The sequence below is a fragment of the Eutrigla gurnardus genome (assembly GCF_963514095.1).
Source record: "Eutrigla gurnardus genome assembly, chromosome: 6".
Lineage (NCBI taxonomy): Eukaryota > Metazoa > Chordata > Actinopteri > Perciformes > Triglidae > Eutrigla > Eutrigla gurnardus.
In genome coordinates, this window is record NC_139920.1 from 23,401,139 (window position 1) to 23,427,427 (window position 26,289).

Here is a 26,289-nt window from a genome sequence, read left to right on the forward strand (position 1 = left end):
GTGGCTACAACGTATATTTTAAATATATAATAACTTATTTTTGTAAGCCATAAACCAGTAAAAAAAAATCGTACCGGTATGTCTTTATACCTGCTTTATACGGCCCTATTGGTAGTTTGTATTTTCAACCGGAAGTATTATGCGTGTCAGAGGTCGGCCACATTTCTCGGCGGAACAATTGCTCCTGCACAGTAATGTTAATGAATGAAGTTTAACTTGAAAAAGATATATAGCGCACGCTTCAAACAGAAGTTGTAAACCGAGATAAACTGGGTGTCCGTGACGTTGTTCTGTGCACGATATAATACAACGACGTCATCTCATTTGAGGTAAGCATTGGGGAAGCGTGTGCACAACATGCTAAAGCTAACAGCTAGCCTAGACTTTGAGATGCTTCTGAAGTTGTACTTGGCTAACGCCATAGAGACCGTGAAACGATGACTAACCTTTGACAGGCAGCAACGTTGTTGAATAACGTCGACTAAAACGTGTTTCTGTAACCAACAAATTGTTGAATTGTTGATTGCTTGAATGTAACGTGTTTAGCTAGAGTTGTATCCACATGGATTCCGTTGGGTCAGTGTGAGTCACTGCTAGTGTTGTGAAGTAGCTTCATTAAATTCAGTTCATTTAATCCAAATAACGTTAAACGTTAGCTACACTTTGCACTTGTCTTTGTGTTAAGATGAAGAATAATGGTCCTGACTAAAGGTGTCTAGTTTCAGGAAGTTAGCTTTCAGTCTGGATATTTTTTTTAATTTCCCCATGCTATTGTTTGATATAAGTGGTAACTTGTACAGGTTGACTTACACAAATATCACAATGCCTTAAATCGTAAAAAATGTAAATGCATTTAAAACATGCCTTTTTTGTTGATTCAACAATATGAGCTTCTCTGTTACCTCTTATACTGTCCCTGCTTATGAATATGTATTTACCACGGTGTTTTATCAGTCCTTACTGTGTAACGTAAGCCTGTTTATTTTTTATTATAATAGATACTTATATTGGTCTTATTCATAATAATAATACATAGGTTTTAGTTCTTTTCCGGGTGCTTAAAGACGCTTGAAGAAGACGTGTTCATACACAACATCAGAATTTGTTAAAGTTCGGACTTTATGTAACCTTTTTTTGTCTTTTTCTTTCCTAAGTTCATAGACCAAGACAGGGATGGCTGGAATTCTCTTTGAAGATATCTTTGATGTAAAGGACATCGACCCCGATGGCAAGAAGTTTGACAGAGGTGTGTGTGAAATCTCTCTATAAAACATGGTTGAAGAAGGTGTTAAAGCTATAACTCTATACATCTCAACTCTATCACAGTACAGGGCTCCAGACTAACTTTTAACATTGGTCTCACTGGTGTGTACCGGTTGTATTACTGGTGCTTTTTTAACGATTCTGAACGACGACATTCCAACAGTAAAGGCAGCGTTCCCAGCCAGGCTCTGGTCATACTCTTTCCAGTTAATGCATAATGTTGGCCCGCCCCTGGCGAACCGGAGCCCGAATCAAATGACCGGTTCTTAAAACTACGCCCGGCTCGGATGGAGACCTGTGAGACAGGACCGGTATCTTATGGCACGATACATGTGGAGACAGGTGTTACGGGCACCGCAACTTTCTGTACGAAAAAAAAACGATCGACAGTTGTCATCATTTTTGACTCTCAAGTCCCTCTGCCTGCATTACTTTTCCTCACAAAGATTCACTGAAGAAGAGACCGGGGTCAGAGCCAACCAGAGACCTAGGCCCACCTCTACTCGTCCTCTGATTGGCTCAGACTGTGGCGATTCTTCTTTTCTGTGTGCTGGTGTGAAAAAAACATTATGCTACACACACAAACAGCTGAATGTCGCACCAGTGAGACCATGGAAAATATTAAGGTCTCTCCTTCTGTACTGGCAGATTATGCAGGCAATCAACCCTCGGGCATCTATTGTTTAAAAATGGTGATGCTCTCTCATGAGTTCAAATCAAAACGGGTGTAATAGGGGAATAAACTGCAAAACAACCCAAATCATTAGTGCTTGTGGGCAGTCATTCATTAATTCAGCTGGATTTATGTACATGTTAGTTGTTTGCTGTTGACCTCGCTTCTTCCCTTTGACCTATTGGTATGGTTATTGACTTCACCTGCAAGAAGTACTAACCTTTATTTACAAACTTCTCCTTCCTCTTGTTTTTTCCCCCTGAAGTATCTCGTCTACATTGTGAAAGTGAATCTTTTAAAATGGACCTCATCTTGGATGTGAACATTCAGATATATCCTGTTGATCTTGGTAAGGAGCATTTTTTTTTTTTTTGCGTATGTTCATTTCAAGTAAAAGAGAGATTGGAAGTCATTTAATGGTTGTTTTGGTCCAACACAATCATATTCAGTGTGTATGGTATGGTCACAGCAAATCAGGTTTCTTTCCATATACTATCAGTACATTTGCACAATCTAAACTAACTTTGTTTGCATGTGTCCATTTAATTAAGGTGACAAGTTCAGACTGGTTATTGCCAGCACATTATATGAAGATGGAACGCCAGATGACGGAGAGTACAATCCTCAGGATGACCGGCCATCTAGGTAAGAAATTTGCTTTTTGTGTATTGTTGCATTTGACATTACCTACAAATGCTTCCTTTTCTTTTTTGATTTAAAACCATTTTTGTGTACATTTTTGTCTGTCACCTCTGATGTACTGTGATCTCATTTACTTTTGTCTACATTCCCAGAGCGGACCAGTTTGATTACGTGATGTACGGGAAGGTTTACAAGATTGAGGGCGACGAGACTTCAACAGAAGCAGCCACGCGCCTGTGAGTGATGTTGCTCGCTTTAATTGAAGCTTTGAATATAATAACCCATAAATAAACACTTACCATGATAACATAATTAAATTACCGTGAAACATTAGATTTATATTCTATTCTATTTCGTGATTTACTGGACATGACATATAAAAGCCAACAGAAAGTAGGAATCTTTCTCGCCAGCTCCCACCTTTTTAATTTAGGACATTTGTGGGAAAAGTAGCAGAGGTCAGATGAAATTGCAAGCTTGCACATAATTCACAGGGATCGGTTGAACTTATGTAGTAGTAACATCATTGTGAGACGAATACTGTCGTTGGCTTTTAAAGTAGATTGTTATGAGTCCACTTTGCTCTCCAAATGATCACCATCTGTTTTGTATTGCACTGATCGATAGTCATTAACTTACCCAACAAAGGTTTGTGGGAGAGATAATGAGATGTTGTCATTTTTATCAGTTTTCATCAACATTGTATTCCCTCCTTTTGTGAGCTTTAATCACGTCTCCTTCTTTCAGGTCTGCCTATGTGTCTTATGGTGGCCTCCTCATGAGGCTGCAGGGAGACGCCAACAACCTTCACGGCTTCGAGGTGGACTCCAGGGTCTACCTCCTCATGAAAAAACTGGCCTTCTAAAACCCGATCAACTTTGAAGTCATAATGAACTGCATACTGAACATTCGTCTTCTCAAGTCTGCACATGATCACCATCCAAGAGTGGAGACAGAGGAAAGCATATTTAGTTTTTTACTCTTTATAATTACAAAATGCTTTCCTCCAAGCAGACGGACTACACATTGAAGACTGTGACACTTAATATCTGCAACTTCCATCTGCTGGCAAACTGTAAATAAAGATTTTCTTTTATACAAAATAATTCTCTAGACTATATTCCTTCTTAAAATGTCTTTATTTGGACTTTTAATTGAGACGTTGATGACATCCTAAATATTTAAGGAAGTTACGGTATTTTTTCACTCACTCAAATAGGACTTTTATTACCCAGCAAGGCGGTGGTCCTATTTTTGCTTGGATGGCAGCAAAGTGAAATGTGGACACTCAGGAGACATGATGATTGAATTAAGGCTGAAGAGGCTGCTTTTGTGTGCAACACAGGCCTCTGAATGTCAGCTGTAATGGGTGTCACAGGATGGGGGAGGAACACGGCCAATGACACTACAGATGTGTGCTTGAAACCTTAAGGAATGTAGTGATGCGGTAGAATACACGTGTATCCTTAAAAAAGAATAGCAATACTGTATGTTTAAAACAAGTTATCACAGGAATATATATGTTGGTCCTCCTTAGAAATAAGCTTGTTTTTCATCAGAATTGGGAACACCATCATGGGACCCAGATTGATTAGTATAGAGCCTCTGACGCATCATAAACCGTAGCTACTGTGGGTTATTAGCTCACATGATAACCATTGAATGGTCGGGGTTAGTCACCACGGAAACTTGTTTTCCCCACATGGTCTACTAACGCCATGAATGCAAATCAAATTCATATTGTGACACTTGGTTCGGCAGCGACTACAGAAGATGATGTTGGGACTCTTGCCTTTGAAAATCATGAGCGTGTCAAGTGTCCTGAGATAACTCTTGTTCTCATATGAGACGATAAATAAAATGACACAAAGTGCAACTGTGACATTGACGGAAGTAAAAAAAACAAAGGTGTGTCCTGGCTGTGGCATTCAGGAGCAGGTTTTCATGTTGTGCTACAGGATTTTCACATTTTTAGTTAGTTTTTTTTACAGTGTAGCAGCAGGTTCTAATAAAAGCACTGTGGAATCTTCTGTAAAGGTTTACGTGTCTTTGACTTAATGCGAAAATGAAAGGACATAAGTGAGTTAGTCTGTCTATTTCTATTTACTCCAATCAGATCTAGAATGGACAGACTAAGGAAAAGCTTCTTCCCACAGACTGTCAAATGCACATACATCCCTTTTTTTATTTATTTTTTTATTTATTTGTATGTTAATATGCTTGTGTGTTTTGTAAATTGCCAAAACTGAGTGTTGCTAAACGGTGTTTCATTGTCCTAACAATGGCAATAAAATATATTCTATTCTTTACCTTAAATCACTGCTGAACATTTTAAACCTGCAGTCATATTTTCTCATTCGCCATTCAGTGATTGTAAATCATTCTACTATGATCATCGAATAAAATCTGACGCGCGCGCGTTAAAACCCGGAGATGAGGGAGCGCTTCAGGTTGAGCGCTCGGGACCAGACCGCCGGAAGTGACGTAAGGTCGAACTAATCTGCGCAGGAGCATTCCGGGAGCGTTTGCTTTCTTGCACAATGTTTACACGTCGTGGTTGGTGTTTAAAGCTTTACCTGTTCAGGCAGTTTACCGCTGAACTCGGACGCGGAAAGAGCGCAACCACGTAGAGCGACGCACGCTCCCGTAAGTATTAAAACTGTTTAAAAAAGCGTCTACACACCAGGTTTGGTTGTGTGCCCCTGCGTCCGGGTCTAATTGGAAGCACTGCATTCGGGATTATGTAAACGACGGTGTTTTGAGGGACTAGAATGAACACAAGTTTGGTTTTATAGAAGCCAAACGCGATGGACTATCGACGGAAAAAGAAGCTGACATACTTAACCATTGGCCTCATATTTCTTCTAAGCGGTGTGGAATATGGTAAGATATGTCTTATTACTATTAGTATTATTACATAAACAACAATGTTTCTATATTTGTGATAAACAGACACGCTATTGTAGATACAGTTATTGATAATGTTTTATTCTCATATATTTAAGAGCACCTAGTTTCCTCCTGGGCACGAATAAAGGATTTCTGATTTATTCTCATCTGAATTAAGCTACAGACCAGTACCATTATCTGGTATCTGGCTGCATATTGTTAAGGCCCTTAAACAGACATCACATTAAAATCACATTAACATATTTATAATGCAATCCAATAGAACAACAACTCACCTCTAATCATTCTCAAAACGTCCCTGAGAAGAGTCAAATCAACACCCCTTTCAATAAGATAGTACTTATCACAGGCCTGTTGTGTTAGATTGAATCACAGTGAATGTTTCATTTATTTCGTTATTTTAAATGTCACTCACTGTAGCTTAAATGTCTTAAAAGCTGTGACAAAGAACTAAGAAGCACGACTCAGTTATAACATTGTTTTATCACTCAGTCACATACCTATAGTGTTTAGTTTATTAGGATCCCCATTAGCACTGCAGCAGCTATTCTCTCTGGGGTCCACAAAACAGACACATAGTGGTAATGCAAGAATAAACAGCACAACATAAAGCACAGACACCAAATAGCCTAACATAATACTATAGAAGAAACTCTACAAGACAAAATCCTAGACAGAGAAACACTCTATAGAATAAACAGGACCAGACCGCCTGGCACTTCTGCAATTATCTGGGGTTTCATTTCCTCTCTGGAATTTCTTGAGAGTGAACTTTATTGTGTCTCTTTTACCCAATAATTGAATTAGAATAGTGTTGGGTCAGCACAAGTGTGGAAATGGTATAACGGTATAGTGAGAAAAGCGATGTATTCAAATAAAAAACCTACAGTGGACATTTGCTTATCAACATAATTGGGGGAAAAACGTGTTTTAGTTAAAGGCACATACAGGAACATATACAGGACATTCATTTAATATGCTAGTGCCACTTACATGTTAACTAATATGCTGTTATATATGTGTTAGGTACACTTTTTTTAAAATCAGCTTTATAATTCAGTGTAACTCTCAGTCCTAACAGACATAATCCTCTTATTTCACCCCCATCTCATCAACCTTTGATAAATGTCAGAGTGGTGCCCAGGAGAGTCAGATGGTCAGAGTGCAGCACAGCAGCTGATCTATTGACTCCACATAGACACAGATGCGTCAGCATAACTGAGCAGATTGCTGAGCCTACACAAGACAATGCTCACTTCATTATGTGTAATTTTAGATCGTTAGACACTGAAGTATAACAGGTTCAAGTGTACTTCCTTCTTGTCTCCCCAGCTGTGATATTGCCCACAATATGGAAGTATTTGCAGACATTGAACGCAGCGCCATACTTTCTGGGTCTGGTCCTGTCCGCATTCAGCTTGAGCGGCCTCCTGACGGGCCCGCTGTTTGGCCACTGGTCCGACAAGACGCGGACCACCAAGAAGATCATCCTGTTCGCCAACCTTTTTGAGATGATCGGTGAGCTCAGACTTTGTATCTCCATCCCTACCTTCAAATGATCATTTCTTTTTCTATTTGTGTCGTTCACGTTTTGTGGCTCACTTTATTTTTTCACTCCCCCCTTTTTTTTTTGCTCTCCAGGTAATTTCATGTACTTTATGGGCTACTCCAAGTGGCTGTTACTTTCAAGCAGGCTGGTGGCAGGTGAGTCTCCGCAGTGACTTATTACCCATTTGGCAGGTAATAAGCAGAGCTAAGCAGTACCATTATGTAAAGATATGAATTAGTTTGTGCATAAGAGTGTCGTTTGAGGCTTCTAACAGCTGCCGTTTGGTGTTTATTTGTTTTTCAATGTGATGCATATTTAACCCAAAAAAACGATAAATGATAATAATAGAACAGCTTGAAAACACATACATTTTCCTCAGGTATCGGCACGGGTGCTGGCTCAGCTATCTTTGGCTTCCTGACCAGAAGCACGACCCTTGAGGACCGCGCCACTGCATTTGCTGCTGTCATGGCATGTCGACAAGCTGGCCTTCTGATTGGTCGGTGTTCTGCTGCTTTGTGTTGAAAAATGATATTATGCCGCCCGATGATCGTTTGAGCTTAAGTGTTTTAAACCGGAATGTTATGTATTGAAATACTGCTCTATTTAACACAGTGACTGCTTCGAGCTCACATGCAAATTGAAATATTAGTGCATTGGCAGTTACGCTTGATGAAATGAACAAATAGCCTGTAGGACTGGAGTTGCTTTTATATTAATTTGCTCCTCACCAAGATTATGTAGATTGATTTTTAAAGATTTAGGAGTGACATGCAGTTAAATCACATTGTTTTAATTTTGTGTTTGACACAGGTCCAGCATTTAACATCTTCCTAAGGCTGTGCGATTTCCACTTGGGTCCTTTTGTGGTCAATAAATATACCGCTCCAGGGGTAAGGGTCTGCAATAGGTTGTTTCAGGTTTTTCGCAATGTTGTCTTTTGCCCCTCTTCATAAAGTCTCTTTATTCACCCCCCTGCAGTTGTTCATGTGCCTTCTGTGGACTCTCCTTCAAGTGGCGGTGATGTTAATGTACTGGGACCTACCACCTCTAGAGAAGGGGAAAGCCAAGGAGAATTTGTCAGGCCAGAGCAGGGAGGAGGAGGAGGAGGACGAGGGGAGCGATGAGGAAAAACCGCTAATGAGGTCCCGGGAGCTGGGTGCCTCCTACGGCTCGGTGGTGACCTCCGACCCACCCAGGCACGACGCCTGCGCAGCCTCAAATGGAACGGCGAATCACATCTCCCCGCTCCCCTCTCCTGTGCCACCGGAGTCACCCAGGCCCTCAGAGAACGTCGGCATCTCCCGAGGTAGTTGGTTGGCAGTGCTTTGGGTCAATATCAGTCTCTGTCCATAAAATAGCCTGTAAAAAGCTGTAAAAAGGCATTCTATGCACTGATGTGAGTGTGGTTTTCTTCACACTTTTAACTTCTCCTTACTGCACGGATATCGTATGCATACTTTGACTTTAGATGTTATAAAGTCTATCTATCTATCTATCTATCTATCTATCTATCTATCTATCTATCTATCTATCTATCTATCTATCTATCTATCTATCTATCTATCTAAGATCTTATAAATAATGTTTCTGACTCTCTTTGTAGAGTTCCTGAGAGAAGAAGTGATCGTGCTGCTGGCTGCTCAGTTCATCACCCTCTTCAACCAGACGGCGCTGGAGGTGCAGTAAAGACACAGACAGAATCGCACACAAACACATAGATGACTTATTACCACGACAAAGAAATGATTGTGGCAATTTTTTTACTCTGGAAGTTAATGTTTTCATGACTTTGAGACAAAATTAATTGTTAATACTTAACACTTCCCCCTACCCCCAACAGACCATGGTGACCCCGATGACGCAGAAGTACTTTGGCTATGGGGAGCTGGAGAACAGCGTGATGTACTGTCTCTGCGGCGTGGAGGTGATCGCCGGCTTCCTGTTTGTGCGCTGGCTGAGCCAGCGTGTTGACGAGCGGGTGGTCCTGGTCATCGGTCTGACCGTCTGCAACATCTCTGGAGTCTGGTGCCTCATCTTCCTGGCTAATCCACTAGGTCAGACTGCACCCAAGAAACGTCTCTCTTATCTTCATCAACAGCATCTGATGCTGCCACAAAAATGACTCGGTTTAATGTAACAAGTTTTACGTGAATACCTTTGCTGATCCTCAAATCTGGAACATGAATCATGAACACAGCAGACATACATTCTATGACAATCATCCTCACCATCAAACATTTGAAATAGCCCATTAGAAATTGACTTTTTCTGTTGCACTGTGTTTCCTGTAGGTAGTTTCCCATGGCAGCTGACTGAGTTCGTCATCGGGGTGTTTCTGCAGGTTTTGGGTTTGCCATTTGTGGCTGTGGCTCAGGTTTCCCTCTTCTCCAAAGTTACCTCTGAGAAAACACAAGGTGAGAAACTGCACCATCTTGTGGGAAAGAGGAAGCATTGCATTTAGGAAAGTAAGTCCTGGTTTTAGGTGTGTTGAGTCATTGTGTCTTGCTTGCATTGCAGGTTTCAGTCAGGGAGTGCGTCGCTCGGTGGGAGGACTAGCTACCATCCTGGGCCCTCTGTGGGCCGGCGGCCTCACCGACAACATGTACATCATGATGGGCGTGATGATGGGACTGCTGGCGCTGCTAACGGTATGCCGAAGGCAACTGAAAGACAGAGAATGGGTCTATTTCCAAGACATCACGTCATGCCAAATCTTATTTAGCAGAACCTGATTAACCACTAAGGCGTGGTACTGAATAACTGTACTTTAGTAGTTTACCATGTGCCTTTAGGAATAAATAGCAATTACTTTGATCTAACTTTGTCTGTGCATGTTCAATACATGTGCACAGAAGTCAGAATCTAATACAAATAAATAACAAACATCAGAAAAGAGATTCCAGTTAGGAATATGAGATGTGAGTTGACATCTAAGAGCCAGCAGCTCAAACAAGCATAATGAAATGCTGTGGGCAAACCATAGTCCAGCAACAAAATGTTTCCACTATCATTGGGAAAAAAAAGAACATAAAAACCAAGGACTTCTTTCTTTTTAAATTAGGTCCAACAGGAAGCTCCCTTCACAGTCCTCTCTTTTACTGTCTGTCATAATTTTCATTGTAAAGGACGTGCTGTTACATCCCCGACAGCTCTGAAATAGGGTTCAAGGGCTCAGGGTTTCTCCAGATCAGTCAGTTTTTCAGGATTCACTCTGTGTGAACATCAATTATTCACCCTGGCATCAGGCTTTTTGATATTTATTCGTTTCAGATTCATGAAGAATGGACAACTAAGAGTTAAAAGGAGAGATCTGAGACATTCACATGACATGAATAAACGACATGTAGAAGAGAATCCAAAGGTTTCTCCCCCTTTTTCTTCTTTCTCGTATTAAAACTATTCTAATGTCGTCTTACAGATGATGGTGGTTTTCTCATACGAACGGCTGGTTGCTCCTGTTACAGAGGAGCATGTGGACGACTCGGACAACTGTGGCTAATCCAGCAGGTGGTGGATAACATGGATATGGAAGGTAGCTTTTTACATGATCAAATTGTACAATTTCCTGAGGGATTAAAGTGTTCTGATTCTGATACATTTAGTAACGAAAGGACATTGTTTTCATCCGAATCGACTTTGTCCGTTTTTGTTTGTGCACGCAAACACACAATACGAGTCAATAACAATCAAAATTTTGTTCATAATAATAAATTGATATACTCCATGTTATTCGTTGGCATGGTAAAAAAAAACTTGCCCTGTCAGATAACTGTAAATACCACCACCTCTCATCCTGTATTTCTTTCCATTCCGTCTGTGCACAGTGGAAGATTCTCCGTCCTGCACCTTTTATAGTCCAGCTGCAGCTTCACGTTCTGCATTGGGACCAGCATGCAGGGTGATAACAAACACGCCAACAGCACACACCTCGCCACATCCTGAGGACTTACCTAGAACTGTACAGAGAAAGATCAAAAAACTGATATGGTGTATAAGTACATTTCCCATGGAAATCTGGAGTCCTGCTGACACCACGTGTCCAAGCTTTAGATTAAAACGGTTGCTGTCCTTTATTGTTCTGCACTGAGTTCCAACTACACTTGGTGCGTCATACTTTCTGCCATTAATGAACATACCAAACGTTGTGGATTTAGCTGACACATGTCCTTGATCAAGTATCAAGGACATTCCTTCATTTAGCTGACATATGTCCTTCATACTTGATCTTTTGTGGGGAAAAAAAACAAGCATTTAAAATATTTATCATCTCACTGAAAAGAACCCAGTCAAAGGCATTTGAAACATCCCAGTAATTACATTCTCAGGGAAGTACATACAACTAAATACAAAGGTTATCTTTCATCGAAGGTACATTTTTAATCTTCCGTAAAGACTGACAAAGTTTAAAATACGTTTCTTGCTTCAGAAAAGTACACATAAAAAAGTATGTTTGTTTGATGCAAATGTAGTATATATTTTCAACACTAGTGGGCGCTCTTAGACTTTCTACCAGTGTGTCCCTGTTACTGTGAAGCCTAATGCTTATAATCAGTCAGATAACTCTGTAAGGTCAGAGTACTATCACAAATATACAGATTTAGGGAGAAATCGCTTTATTGGGGACTTTGTTGTACACAAAAAGTATTGTATTTTATTTAAGTTTTCAGTACAAAAATGCACATCAGAACTATTTTTTTTTCCAAAAGTTATTTTACATTGTGTTAGCTTTTGTATTCACAAACATTATCATACACTACAAGTCTTTATTATAAGTATTTATTGCTTCTTTATGATGCATTTATTTATTTTATAATTTGTGGGTCTTATTTGTCTCTATACAGAAAAGATAAACATCAACCATACTGACTTGTTTCATTCTTCTCTCAAGAAACAATGTGTGTGTCAAGTGCACTGGATAATGCAGTAAAATAATGCAATCATGATAATAATTATAACAATATTATAATTATAACAATAACAATTTGTTATAATGATATAATTCACAAGAAAAATATATTAATACATTTAAATTAAATAATTACTTTAAAGTCCATGTATTTTTACTGGTTATCAACTGAAAGGCATACAAATTGAAACAAAAAGAACCTTGCCAACCATAAGACAGACCTTTTACCTATTTCCATAACAGTATTAAGGAGTGCTATATGTGGATTATAAATATGCTGTTTCAGGGCACCTTTTTTCTTTTATTTTTTTGATGAAATACATAAACAATGTTTTCTTGTAAAAATGATTGTTTCATTGACATTTAGATGCATCTTATAGTTGTTTTAGCAAAGGAAAACAATTTGAGCAAAATTTAGGATGCAAACCATGTTTTTAAATTGTGATTTATATAATGTAATAAAGATGCATTTATCAGAGTGCTTTTAAAGATATCTTTTTTTTATTTTGATGCTACAATTCACAATACATTTTTTTTATGATAATGTAATGTTATTTTACTTTTATTTTCAGTTTATTATTTCTTACGTTCAGTATCTTTTTTTATTTATAAGGGACCATGAACAAATATGAATCTACACTATTACTTATATTTATATTAAACATAAATTGTATCAGGGATAGTTCAGAGCTCATAATAGGCTACAAATTATCTATAATGTGGATAATGGTGAGACATTGGTGAATATATTTTAATATAATTTTGAAAAAAAAATAACTTAATGACATAAAAATAACTTTGGGTAATTTCTTACAAAGTAAGCGTATTTAAGGCTTTCTGAAAGTGGATTCGCTTCAAACATGATATATGTTTCACAACATTTAATTTACAATCCAGGTGAATAATTGTAGAAGTAAAGTTATATTTTTAGTAATAAAATGTGGATATTTTTCAAATTAAAAGAGTCAAATGGACAACATGCAATCTTAGTCAATTCAGAAACTCTTATGGCATGTCATACAAATATTTATTCTATAAAAAAAATTAAGGCATGAATGAAAAACACGATCTGAAAAAATATTGTTGATTCATCTATTATTTATTTTCATCATTATGATTTCATGATAAAGGCTTCAATTATAATTGTAGTGTGTATTATCAAATCATAATACATAATTTTTGTTTGTGTATTTTTTAAATTATATTTAAAAAATAATATTTTAAAATAGCATGCTGCATTATCTATGAAAAAGTATATTCGTTCTATTCAAGATTTGGTTTATGCTCAATTAACATAATATATAAAATGTATATACAGTTATTTATGAGCATTTTTTCACATAAATGGAGGACAGAACTTTTTGGTTTGCAGATGATTTTGACCACAATATATTTTTTACAAAAGTGACATGAAAACCAGAATATTTCTAGTGTTCTTGACAGCGTTAATGGTAGCCGGACATGTGGACCGGGGCTCACTGGGGGTCGCTGTGACATCGCCGACTTAAACGGAAACTAGGGTGTAGCTGGGGTCCTTCTCACTCGTGACGACATGCCGTCTGCTGACGTGGTGGCGAGGGGGCGTGGCCTCAAACGTGAACTCTAGTTGAACCTATTTCGATATTAGGCGAGGCAGGCTTAGACATGTTACGACACAGGGCCAGTAACAGAGATATTTTGGGGTTTTTGCTTTCCTTAACCGGAGCCCCCACCACCAAACTCACACACACACACACACACACACACTCACACAGCCTACAGCGGCAGTCTGACCGAACAGCGACCCTGCGTATCAGGGTCAAAAGTATAAAACACGCCGTGTGTCATATAAGCTGTGGTTGTTGGGTTAAGTTTGGTGAACTCGCTCCTCCTCCCTCCCCTGCCAATCACAGAGATATGGTACGAGGCATTTACCAAATTCGATGATGACAATGGACGTGAACTTTCAATGAACTGCGTTTTTGCTTTCGACTAGAAAAAGGGCAGCAAGGGAAAGTGGAGTTCAGTGGGACTTCCTATCTCATCATCCCGGCTTGATCACTGATTGACCCTCACAAAAATGGGTTGGGGCGGTGCACGGATGAATTCTGATGATGCACTGAGACTCTGGGTACATTGCAGCTCAAGCCTAACATACATATTTTACCCACGGGGAGTGTAGACAAAGCCACACTGCCGCATCAGCAACCACTTTTTCCCCACATATCTCCTCTTTCTTGCCATTGCACTTTACAAGACCCCCCTTCTCTCTCCGTCCAACGGGACAACAAGCAGTTCAAGAATAACGCCTCCAATTCGGTCATTGTAAGACTTTCACGACACGAGTCGAGATGGGTAATAAATGGATGGAGGGCCTCTCAAGCCACGGACTTCAAAGCTTTTGAGCCACCAAGCGTATGAAATATTTAGTTTGTGCTGTGGTGTCACGGATACAAAAAAAAGTGCTTGAGCCACGGCTAAATCAAAATGGTGGCACTGACAGAAACCTGTGAAAGTCCGTGAGTGTCCCCGCATGGGTAGAGCTTGAACCGTGTGTTAATAATGCATGTGTTACTCTGCGGAGGTGCGACATCTAGAAAGCAAGACGGTTATGGGGGAAAAAAGAAAAAAATAGAGAGAAGCAGAGTGCTTGAGTTATGGCATAAAGGGGAGAAAAAAGAGATGCGCTGCAACACAAAGTCTCCCATCACAAAGACAATCTAATGCCAAAGTTAGACTTTAACCCAGTTTTGTTGTTTTTTGCTGAAAAGGTCATCTGGAGAGTACGACAGCGTGTTAGGGCCACTGTAGGAAAAAAAAAAGAGCCGAGAGAGGGGGGCAATATTCCGGTAAAAAAAAAGTTGTGAATTTGCGAGTTTAGAAAGTGGCAAATTTGCACATTTATTACAATGCTAACATCTATTTAACGCATTTATGCTAGCTAACTTCCGTGTGAGAATACCTTGTTAAGGTCCTTAGGGTGATAGCTGTTATTGTTGGTTTTATTTAATGGGCCAATTTGTCATCTTATGGGCGTTTATTGATTGGTGCTAAGATGCTAGCGGTAGTTTTCACTTGTTCACTTGGTTCCGCTAACATTGGATTTTTGCTGTTGCTGTTGCTATGACTACAAGTGAAAGCTACATTCATGGGAAAACGACTTCACATTGCAAATTTGCGACTTCATTAACTTGCAAATTTGCAACTTCATAAATTTGTCGTAATCTGGAGAGTCCAGTCTGGTCAGTTAAAAAAAAGGAAATTTCAATGGAAGCTCCATTTCTGTCACAGAAATTCTGTGTGACACGTAGGATTCAGGGAAAGTGTTGTTGTGTAATGCTTCTTCTTCTGTCTGAATGAATAATTAAGTCTGCGTAGCCTATTAGCTGACCACCCTGGGCTCGGTTGTGAAAGCTAGCACAGCTGCTGTCGCGCCGAGACTTTTTTTTTTTAGCCAAAATGTGTCACGCTTCAGTCATCTTCAAGAGGTTTCCTTCCTGACAATGTTCAGCCGCCTCTCTTTGATCTTAAAACATCACACACTTACTCGGGATTTGTAATTCTGACGGTCTCTTTGACCCCTTGACATCACACCGGTTCTGTTAGTCTTGACCCGCGTGGTCAACTGGAGTAGGAGTGGCACATGAGGGATAAAAGATACTTATGTCACATTTGACACACCTTTTCAAACTATTTTATTTAGTGGTAGCCCGCTGAAAAGAATACTAATTTGTGCTTGTGATTGTAGCACTGTACTATCTTCTTTCATTTCTCAGATGCATTGTCAGTGAATACTCAATTCCTCACATTAACATTTTAGTTGCTGTGAAGATAGTTCTGCTCCGGAGGCATTTAAATGAGCTTTTTTGTGGAGGAAAACATTAGTGAATGGAGCTTTTTTCTTCTTTTCGAAACGCACTGGAGCCCCGAAAAGAACAAATTACGGAAATGAAAACATATTATTGCCTTAATTTATTGTCTATTGGTGTTTTTCTCTGTTATTGAAGTTTAGGAAGCTACAAAATATCTTCTATTTGAGTGACTTGATTCTGTTTCTCTAGGCACGCTTTCAGGAAATATCAGTGAATCTCAATCTCCCCATTTTTGTTTATCACATAGTTCTCTGTATTCTGACCACCACCACCACCACCACCACAACCACCCCACGGAGTGCACCCACCCAAGCAGCTATGCCTCCTCCACCCCTCACAATCGTCCCCTTTGCTCCCAGAACGGAGATTACTTGCCCATCTGTAACACAAGAGCTGGGGCCATGCTAAGCCGATGGGAGCCTGCTCAGCAAGGCACCGCCGCAATTGTTAACCCTGATTAACTTGATGTGGCGTTCAGTAGAGGGAACAGTGTGAAAATCAAGCCAGTGCCGTGACCCAGTGCCCTGCCGCTGAACCGAGGGGGAATCGGGCAAACTTGGGGAGGGTGGATGAGAACGGGAGCCAAGAGGGGGGGGGGGGGGGGGGGGGAATTATATATATATATATATATATATATATATATATATATATATAGCCTATATAGCAAGAGAGAGAGAGAGAGGATTGCGGCAGAGTGATGGAAAAGAGATTAATGTGGCTTGAAGCTTCTACCAAAAGATTGCACAGGAGTAACAGATATATGCACATAAATATCTTTTCTCTGTTTTAGTGCAGTTAAAACTTGGCGTCAGTTGGGATATACACTGTAGCAGTAAAACATAAATTGGTATGACTTTAAGTGCTCCTCCGATGTGCTTTGGTAGAGCTACTGGGTGCAATAGAGGACATCAAAGATTCAGTTATTGTGAGATTATCGTTACACAGAGAAGGCAGTGTAGATGTTTGAGTTTGGAGATAAGAAAATGCATTCATTTTATGACATAAATTAAAGATTTCATTCATGTCTTGTTCCCAAACATAGTGAAATGTGTTATGCTTTGTCTTTAAACATGAGCAATTATTAAAATGTTTTCATTGTATACAGAACAGTATTAAGGTCATAACCCAGCTATTCTGGTATATCTTTATATGGAGGGTTAAATAATGAAATTACAGTGAAATGCCTTGTCGGATCACATTTTAACCTTTTATCGGAGCGACTTAATACAACTTAATACAAATTATTAAATCATTGTTGTTCCATGGATAATGCTCTATAATACTTTGTGTGATTCCTCCCAAAGAGCCTGAAATCATTACCGTTTGTTCATTACGATGCATCTGCTTATATAGTTTTTTGCACCTAGAAATGTGTCACTGCCAATGGCTCAGTCTGAAAGGTCAAGTTGGACCATATGTTAACAGTAATGCCATTTTTGGTTTTTGTGGTTATGACATATTGCTGGACCCAGCTGGCAGGAAACCATCCGACATGTTGCCTGGCGGGATTTCATCTTGTGCGTTTGAATTCCAGCTCAATGTAAAATACTGGAAATAGAATATAGGCCAGTGTGTTTTTTACATAATGATGTTTAAACTGCAAGCCCGGTTGCAATTGAATGAGGACATTTTCAGTGCATATTTCCACCAAATGCAATATGTGTTTTTCATTCCATTCATTGTAATATAATATAGGCTGACATTCATTAAATGTACGCTATTTTAATTTCAAGTTTCACTTGATTGAGTAATAAGCAAGCGGTCATAAGGGATACAAACATGCTGAACACAGCTGTGTGATTGAGTACGGCATGTCCAGTCGTACGACCTACTAACATTTCCTTCCTCGTTGACCCACGCCTCCGTGTTTGCCATAAGTTGAGTGAACATGACGTGTGAAAGAATGCGAAGACGTCCGTTTCACTCTGTTGTTAAACATTTGAGGAGGCGTACGATTATAACTGATACTTGAATGCACCTATCCATTCAGGCACGCTGTTATAGCTTATAGGCTAAGCATTCATTTTCAGTCCTTTTCCTATATTATTATGATATATAGATGTAAAAACGAACAAACATGGGCCCAGTATTGAGAAATACGGTTGAGTTTTTTGCATTTCAACCCAAATGAGACTTTGCAATGTTTGCAGGATTTTCCGTTTGAAGCAGCATATGTGCCACAATAATAATAATCATTAAAAAACAGTATTTACTTGTAGCGGTAGCTATCTGTGGTGGGGTGGAGTGGGGGTGATGCTAAGAAAATAATACCTTTGTGCAATAACAATGAAATCCCCAAACAAATGCAAAGATAATGACATGTTGAACCCTGTAATGACCCCGACGGGGCCTTCCTTCTCCTCAGCTCCTGGCCATTTCTCCTTTGACCTAATAATTAAGCTGCTTTCGGCATTATAAGTTGAGAAGCAGCTTTGCCAAACTGCAGTGACAAATCTCTCTCAACTGAACCGCTGCTTTGCCGGACACCACCCACAGTCTCGCTTGCAATGCATGGCTGCTTCCCCGCTCCCTTGTTAAACTCCAAACATCTTTCCTCATCCCGCTGAGAAAGTAATTCCACATTTGGAAAAATAAAAGCCGAGTGCAGGGCATGTTTCATAAGCTGACCTTTTTGATGTGAGACATTTTAATGGGAAGAAATTGTAGCTTTGACCACACGTATGAGTGACGGTTGCACCGCATCAGGAGCCTGTGTACTGAAAGACACTATAATTGGAGTATGAAGGCAGAGAAAAGTATGGGGGAGGATGGAAACATGTAGAGGACCTGGTGTTTATATGGTATGTACTATGTCTGAGCTTTACATCATCCAGAGTGTGAGTGAATGATCTTAAAGGAGGAATACCAGTGATCAAAGACATTTATGCCCATTTACTTCAGATCCGATATCCCCTTTATCAAACATGAACTGTTTTGCAAGCTAGTGTTTTTAGATTTTTTCTATTTTGCCCACTTTGGTCTATGCAACCTTAAAAATCAGTTGCAGCCTCTTTAAACTTGTTTAAGTTGTATAATCCATCAAGGTCACTGATTCTATTACAACACAGCTTAATATCTGGAGTGTGTTTTCTGCCAACAATAAGTTAGCTTTGGTAAAATCTTAAATAAATGGCTGAAATATAAAATATATGTTCTTACCGGTATATGAAAATGAAAAAGTATCTTGTGCATTCATACCATATCACACTGATTTCTTCACATTCTGGGGTGTTAATATAAATGTATCTTGTTCTCCAATGTAAGAACATTCATAGCCTGATGTCTTTAGAGAATACAATTAAAAGCACTAAAAAGCTTTAAGATTTGAGTCTCGGTCTGCTTCAGAACTCCAGTGTAGTTAATTCGACGAAATTCAAATGAAGGCAGTTTTTGACGGATGCATCGCTTGATCACCCTTGGAGCTTTGTTTTCTCCATTTGTTCTGTACCCTTTGTAATATACAACTCAAACTTGATCAGCTTAAGTTGCAGGGCCAGAAATTAGACATCTGTCTCCAGAAAAGACTGATCCTGTGAGAACAATATCAATGCAGTTTTTGGATAGCGGGGATTTCTCAACCTGTTGTGGGTAAGACAGGCTGGATATTAAGAGAAACAGACTCTAGGGTGATAATGTGTGAGGCAACAAGGAAGCTGCAGAATCATACAGAAAGGAGGGTCCTGGGACATGCTGAGTATTACAAAGCAGTGACCCAGGATTAAGTGCGGTGGACAGTAGCAGGTTGATTTGATCGGGCAGTGCTGTGTTGTTAAATCGCTCATTAAATCCAATTAGCGGGAGTAGAGGGAGACATAACGGAGGGTGTGTAGGAGGCAGTAGATCTTTTAGCCTCGCTGCTAGTAAGCTTGCGTGCCAAAGCCGAGCAGGTGACAAAACCTCCCAACTCTGAACTCCTGACCTAGCCATGGGAATCCCGAAATCTTCACTCCTTTTTCACCCCCCTCGCCCCTTCGCCTCATTCTTTCTCAGCTACCCGTTCGTAGCTTTCACCTGCGACCTTTGTCGCCTTCGCGCTGCTACAGTGGGGTGTCGCCAGACACCACAGCTGACATGTAAAAGCGCAATTGGTCTGAGCAGCCTTACATGCAAAAACACACCGCCAGGCCAATGAATGTCTCATCAAATTAAATAAAACTACAGCCCGAGTGTTGCTCTCATGTGGCGCCGAGACACCACGGTCTCACCGGAGCAGTGCCAAGACAAATGCCACACAATCACACTGCATAACAGCACCCTGCTGTGGCCTCACAGTGACCTCTCTCTAAAAGTTAACCGTGGACAAAACGCCCTAAACCTCCTGGGTGAAATAATCCATCGACAGTTTACCCCACTCTCCGTTTCACTTTCTTCCCAAGTTTATCTTTTTTCTGCAGTTTTCATGGTTTATAATGTGTTTGAGGCGCAAACAAACGGGGACGGATTATGAGAGACTGACAATTTAAGTCATTCTTCTTCATGAAGTCTCATTTGGTTCGGTGATCTGTGAGTTCATTCTTGTTTACTTCCCAGACTGTCACTGCTGCTCTTATGTACAACCCCCCCCCCAACTTTTGTTCCACTGTTTGTCCCTTATCTGTGATTCATGCGCCAAGTCCCTGTGTTGCCTCTCCTCTCTAATCCAAATCCTCTGCCCTCAGAGGTATATTATCCTATTCATACCCCCCCCCCCCCCCCCCCCCCCCAAAAAAAAATGATAAAGTATTAAAAAATATCTAAACATTCTTGGAATATACTATACAGCTGTACCTTGGTAAATCAAAAGCCTATCACATTTAAGTGACAACAGGAAAGCTTTCTAACTGTTGTATTATAAATCTTTCATTTACAAGTGCTTGTATGCCCCTCAGGTTCTCTACATGATGGTTTTAAAAAGCTTAATTACGTACTTTACTAAATCCTGGTGGGAACCTTGATTAATAATGTCCTACTATTTTGCCAGGTTTGTTGCCAAGGTTCATACTAATCATCTTAACAAAAATACTTTTTCATTAAGTGCAGAGGGCCAAGGGTCGAGCCCTGCAGAACACCTCTGAATCTATTTTGAACCCATTTCTGCATGAGACCATACACAATGTTGCACTTCTGTAAATATTTAATGGCAAATTCTGTGTGAAATGGAGTGAAAACCAGGCTAAAGCCAATCTGAGGCTGGGGTGAGGTGATTTACTTATGTTTTTTCAATAGTCATATGTGAAGCAAAAGACAGTAATTGCAAAGAAAAATTACTTTGAAATCAAATACAAGCTGTAGCTTGACCATCAGTCAATATCACAAAAACATTATTGATACAGTAAGTGTCTCTGTATATTGGCTCATATAATGCAACCCGTATTTATTATTTAAGATATTTGCTTTTGACTCCATGGTTTTAATTTAGTCATATGAAATATTTTAACACAATATTAGTCTCACATCATTTTCAAATGTACATTATGTTAACTTTGAATGCAAACCTTATTTAGTCTGTTTGGTTTTCATTGAACAAATTTTCCCTATGTGCTATTTAATGTACTGAAGTTATTTCTAAATGATCTGCATTCTGATCTGATGTCTCAGTTTTACTGATCACAGACTGTAAACCATGCACTTGTGCTTACTAGGAACTGTCTGTATATGGGTCTCTTGTATCTTTAAAATCATTGATTTAAGTGACATTTTATGGCCTCGGAAGCTGCTTTGATGATCTGTCCCTTAAGTCAGACTGCAACACTGCTGGCAGAAATGGTCTTGGTACACTTTCCTGTTATAGGAGCAACAAAAAGTAAATCAATGAATAAATGAAAACTTGCTTGATGTATTTAAACTGACAGTAAAAATTATTTAAATTATTATTTAAAAATGTAACCAGCTTTGAGCGATGAGCCTCCTGATTTAACAGGAATATTGTTTCTGACAGAGACGTCAATATAGAACCACTTAACTTGTTGTTGGAAAAATCTCATATTTATAACTTTAAATTATAAATGCATAACATATTACAGCAACTACCAAATTATTTAAATGTTTATCTTTAGAACTTGTAACATTCCTGAGTACAGTTGACGCTTACTGCAGTTTTGATACTGCATGATTAGATGAATTGTGAGGCATTTCATTTTCAGGGATGCACAATATGTTTTAACATTAACTTAATCTATTCACTTTTATCATAATTTTGAAAGAGTAAAATTTCAATTTAAATACAAATCAATAAATGACTTGCCCTCAACCCCATGAACAGATTACAATTTCATACAAATTATGTCATATTACTAAAACAATATGTATATATGGAGTGTTCTGTACTGTATTAGATTATATTTGAATGAATAGTCATATTTAGTTATTTTGTTCATTTCTACACACCGTAATCCTACATTTAATGATACACAAAGATATAGAATAAAACTGAGATGCAAACCTTGTTTAAAAAAATGTTAAATCAAGTTTTAATATTATTAAAATAAATGCTCATCTGGTACACAAAGTTTCCAAGACTGTACACTATAGTGTTGGGTAGTTATGTATAAACTACATTTAGCAGTAGCTTGCTGGTAGTTCGGATAATATATGCATAATGATTCAAATAGTTAAATTACATTTTTGTCTTGTTATAACTACTGAATCTATAAACTATTTTGTGCCATTAAAGAAAAGTATTTTTACTTTAATTTTACAGACCTGCCCCCATTTTCTTTCGATACACTCTTCAAGCAGCCACCATTTCAACCTCATCATCTTCAGCAAGTTGAAGACTGTTTTGGTTGTTTGTTTGTTCAGTTGAGAAATATCTTTCCCTGATATGTTATTTTTTCCTACACTGTCAATTTGTCCTTTTTTTAGTGTTTTTTTAAACAAGTTTCAACCACCTTTGTATAATAGCTTCAGCTAACCAAGCTAGATTTCTCCCTACAGTAGCTTTGCTGTTATTCAAGTAATTGGTAGCTTACAAAATCACGGTCTCTTACCACCTTTATATTATACATTAATTTAGGAGCCTTTGTCTCTCAAATAGAGGCTCAATTTCTGTATTGTTGCGCTGCATCTGAGACATTATGTTGCCCCTGACTATTTAACTGTGAAGTTTTTAAAACTAAGTTCTGCAGCCTGAGTGTCAAGCATTGCCGCCCTGAGTCTGACTGGCCTGAACAGGACAGTCTGTCTCCACTATAATCTTACTGTTTGACTCTTCACACTCTTCTGTCTCTACATTTTCTCACATGAAGATATTTCAGTGTTACTTTAGCTTAACTGTAAGAAAAGGTATACTTCAGGGTTTTACTGTGCTTTTTTCCCTCACAATGTGCCTCGGAGTTAACATTTCACTTAACGGCACCGACACTCGCTGCCTTCAGTACGTGTTAGTTTAAAGACAGGGAGCAGAGACCTCAAGTGCCATGAAGCGAATGAACTTTTCACCCTGCGTTTTTTACGCCTTCTCCGTAAACGGCCCCTAGCTAGTCAGAACGGAGACAGCAGGCAGTTTGCAGATGTCTGGGATCAGTGGGCAGCGGCCGGGTCAAGGTGGACGTGGTGACTTATAGTATATATGCACAAGGAACGGAGACTAAACTCGCTGTGCCTTTTTTTCGCATGACTTGGTTGCCCTTGTTACATCGGGTTGCGAATCTTTCTGAGGAAGTCCTTCAGGCCTTCGGAGTCAAGATAAAAGTCAACCTAACTTTTACTTGACCTCTGCCATTCTGTAAGTCTGTTAACTGGGATCTTGATCCTCAGATAAAAACAGACAATCACAGCACTTGACAAACTCCTCTTTATGTGCAGCATCACAAACGAGCCAGAGGATTGGCTCGATGGGGGCTCCTCTGCATATTCAGTGTACTACCTCGCCTTCTTTTCCTGACTGTGTATCAGGATGGCTGAGGGGGACAGTTATACCAAATCTCTTCATCCCTCAAGAAAAGTGGAAGGATCTTTCCTAACAGACTCTTAGTCCCGGAATAGATGACAACTTTGACACTGATGTTTCATGTCTCAGTAGTTCAGACATGGAGGGCGGCCTGCCTGGCTTGGTCAGGCAGTGAGCCAACAGAGGTATACGGGGACCACAGGGGGGACCTATTTAAAAACAATCCTATCTGTGGATCCACTGTGGGCTAAACAAAGGATTGGGCCTCATTAAGATAAGAGCGTCCATGAAAGCAGACCAGTTGTTATGTGAAGATGCTGTCAGGGAGGCCGCTGAGAGGCAACGGCCCATTTTCCTTTCCCCTCTCTAAATAGCTGTGTGCCTTTCCAGTGCATAATTTTTCTTTGCCAGTACTGAGCATGCTCATCAACATCTCCCCTTCCATTCCCCTTCATCACATCCACATTGCTGCCGCTCATGTGTATATGTCAGGAGTGGGACAACGATGATAAACATTGACAATAGGTCCGGCTGTGTTCCTGATGTGCCGCAGAGCAGAAGTAATACAGAGAAGCTGCAGGAGAAACTACTCCCCCTCCCCCCAACAAAAACCCACTTGTTCCTGCAAATGATCAAATAAAACCATATTTTTTTTGTTTCCTGGTTAAGCTGGCTCATGACATTATGATGCAAATTGTTCCACATCAAAATCTTCTTTATTTTTGCGACTACCATTTTAGTAATGCTCTTCTCATGTGTCTCCTCTGATTTATCCTGTTAAAGAGATACTTTCTCCCTATATACAACCACCAACATCATTTAGTTTTATCAGTTAGTACAAAAAGCAAAAAAACAAACAAACAAAAAAACAACAACTAAAAACACTTTTAAATAAAAATAATAAACTGACAGTAATTCTTAATAATATAAACAAATATTTTGTTGTATTGTTTTATTATTTAATTTGTATTCATTTGTACCTTAAAATAAGTAATATCAAATACAACAACAATTTTATTACACTGTTATGCAAGTGCAAAGGCATAATGCAAAGCTGTTAAAAGAATATTTAAAGCACATTTCAGCAGAGAAACGCAATATAATTTACATGAAGTTCATACAGCAGCAAGTGAGAACACATTTCATCAAACAACCAAACCTAAAAAAAATCCCCCCCAAATAAACAAATACAGTATGTAAGATGGACCGAATGTATTTTTGCCTCAAAAAGATTTATAATGAATCCAACATGTTTTAGTCTTTAATTTAAATATGAATACATATAGTAGTAGTAGTTTCAATCTCATGATTAAAAGGATTACCAGGCTAATGTATATTTATTTAATAAATAAAACAAACAATAAGCATGACTGAAAAATCCCCAAAATTCACATCACGCATTTGTTAGAAATCATACACATTCAGAAATATCAGTAGAAATATGTGAATTTGTAAACATTTATGTTGAGGTACATTCCATAAGAGTATATTCACTCTTTTTCTAGCAGGTTGTAGCATAACATAGATGCCTACATACTTAATAATAATACTACAATTAGTAGTATTTAAAAAAACGGATAACTAGATGCAACCAAACCACATCAAAATGATCAATTCAAATAAAAAAAATAAAAAAGTAATTCAACCCTATAATTAATTAAAAAAAGTAAAGCGCTCTGATCCCATTTTTGTTTTAATTTTCAACAAACACATCTTATTTAGGCTCACACAAACAATTCAGAAGGGCTGATGGGGAAAATTATAATTAACACGGAATGACTGGCGGTTAGAAAACAGAACTGGGAACTATTCCTTTTGAAAATACAGATATTCAAAATATAAGTAATGGCCTTTTCTTTCTCAGAGCTGTGTATTCAGTGGGTTTTTTGTCACAGGGGTCCGACCCTGCGGCAGCTGAGCCCGGGAGCCTGAGAACGCTGTCTATTGACATTATCACCAACGGATCAGATGCTTTAACACTAACAAACAAAATCTGTCATCTCAATACGGTGTACAAGACATGTGTCTAAGCTTTATTATTAGAGAATAAAAAGAAGCTTACCCATAAACTCAGACACCATGAACTCTGATTGACACGGGGGTTCACACAGAGGTTATGGGTTCAAATTAGCTGAAAAGATCTGCGGGGCTGACTGTGGGTATTTCTTATGGGACAGATAGGCTCCACTAGGGGGCAATATTTCACCTCCTTTTGGGGGGGGGTGATGCCGCCGTTAAGGGCAGAGTAATGAATGAAAAGAGAAGGAGAGTGAGAGAGATATGACCCTGTGATGAACTGCAAATCTGCTGGGAGCTCAGCGGGGCATTGCTGACTGGTTAAATGCCAACCCCTCCACCTGCGAGAGGAGGAGTGGGGACGATGATGCGACGATGGGGTGTTTGTGTGTGTGTGTGTGTGTGTGTGTGTGTGTGAGAGTAATTCTCAGTACATGTGTTTGTATTTACATTCCTCTGTAAGTGAGCGTTTGACGAGTTTTTGGGTTGTGGTTAATCATGCTAACATGTGGCCTGCAGTGCAGCAAACACGGGGTCTAAATCCCACCGTCCAGGTTTGTCCCCCGCTCCTTCTCACAGATGAAGCCCAGCGAACATTTTCCTGAC

At 39.3% G+C, this 26,289-nt stretch overlaps 3 protein-coding genes across 4 annotated transcripts in view; 2 read left to right on the forward strand and 1 right to left on the reverse strand.

Moving 5' to 3' along the window:
* b3gnt7 (UDP-GlcNAc:betaGal beta-1,3-N-acetylglucosaminyltransferase 7) overlaps positions 1-26,289 on the reverse strand; it is a 283,633-nt gene that overhangs the window by 34,653 nt on the left and 222,691 nt on the right. The gene's annotated exons all lie outside the window — the stretch shown is intronic.
* Positions 154-3,667, forward strand: polr2h (RNA polymerase II, I and III subunit H). Its single transcript, XM_084011331.1, has 6 exons — positions 154-329; positions 1,155-1,246; positions 2,202-2,285; positions 2,488-2,581; positions 2,731-2,814; positions 3,326-3,667. Exons 2-6 carry the CDS (start codon positions 1,174-1,176, stop codon positions 3,441-3,443), a joined length of 453 nt encoding a protein of 150 aa, XP_083867457.1. The 5' UTR covers positions 154-329; positions 1,155-1,173; the 3' UTR covers positions 3,444-3,667.
* mfsd8l1 (major facilitator superfamily domain containing 8-like 1) lies at positions 5,093-12,416 on the forward strand. 2 transcript variants are annotated; one of them, XM_084011203.1, is made up of 13 exons: positions 5,093-5,224; positions 5,374-5,461; positions 6,821-7,006; positions 7,130-7,192; positions 7,417-7,536; positions 7,851-7,930; positions 8,019-8,346; positions 8,644-8,717; positions 8,881-9,094; positions 9,332-9,454; positions 9,558-9,688; positions 10,459-10,572; positions 10,865-12,416. In XM_084011203.1, the coding sequence occupies exons 2-12, from the start codon at positions 5,386-5,388 to the stop codon at positions 10,537-10,539; spliced, it is 1,476 nt and encodes a 491-aa protein (XP_083867329.1). In that variant the 5' UTR covers positions 5,093-5,224; positions 5,374-5,385; the 3' UTR covers positions 10,540-10,572; positions 10,865-12,416. The 2 variants fall into 2 exon arrangements, with proteins under 2 accessions (XP_083867329.1, XP_083867330.1); XM_084011204.1 differs by having other exon boundaries at positions 5,142-5,461.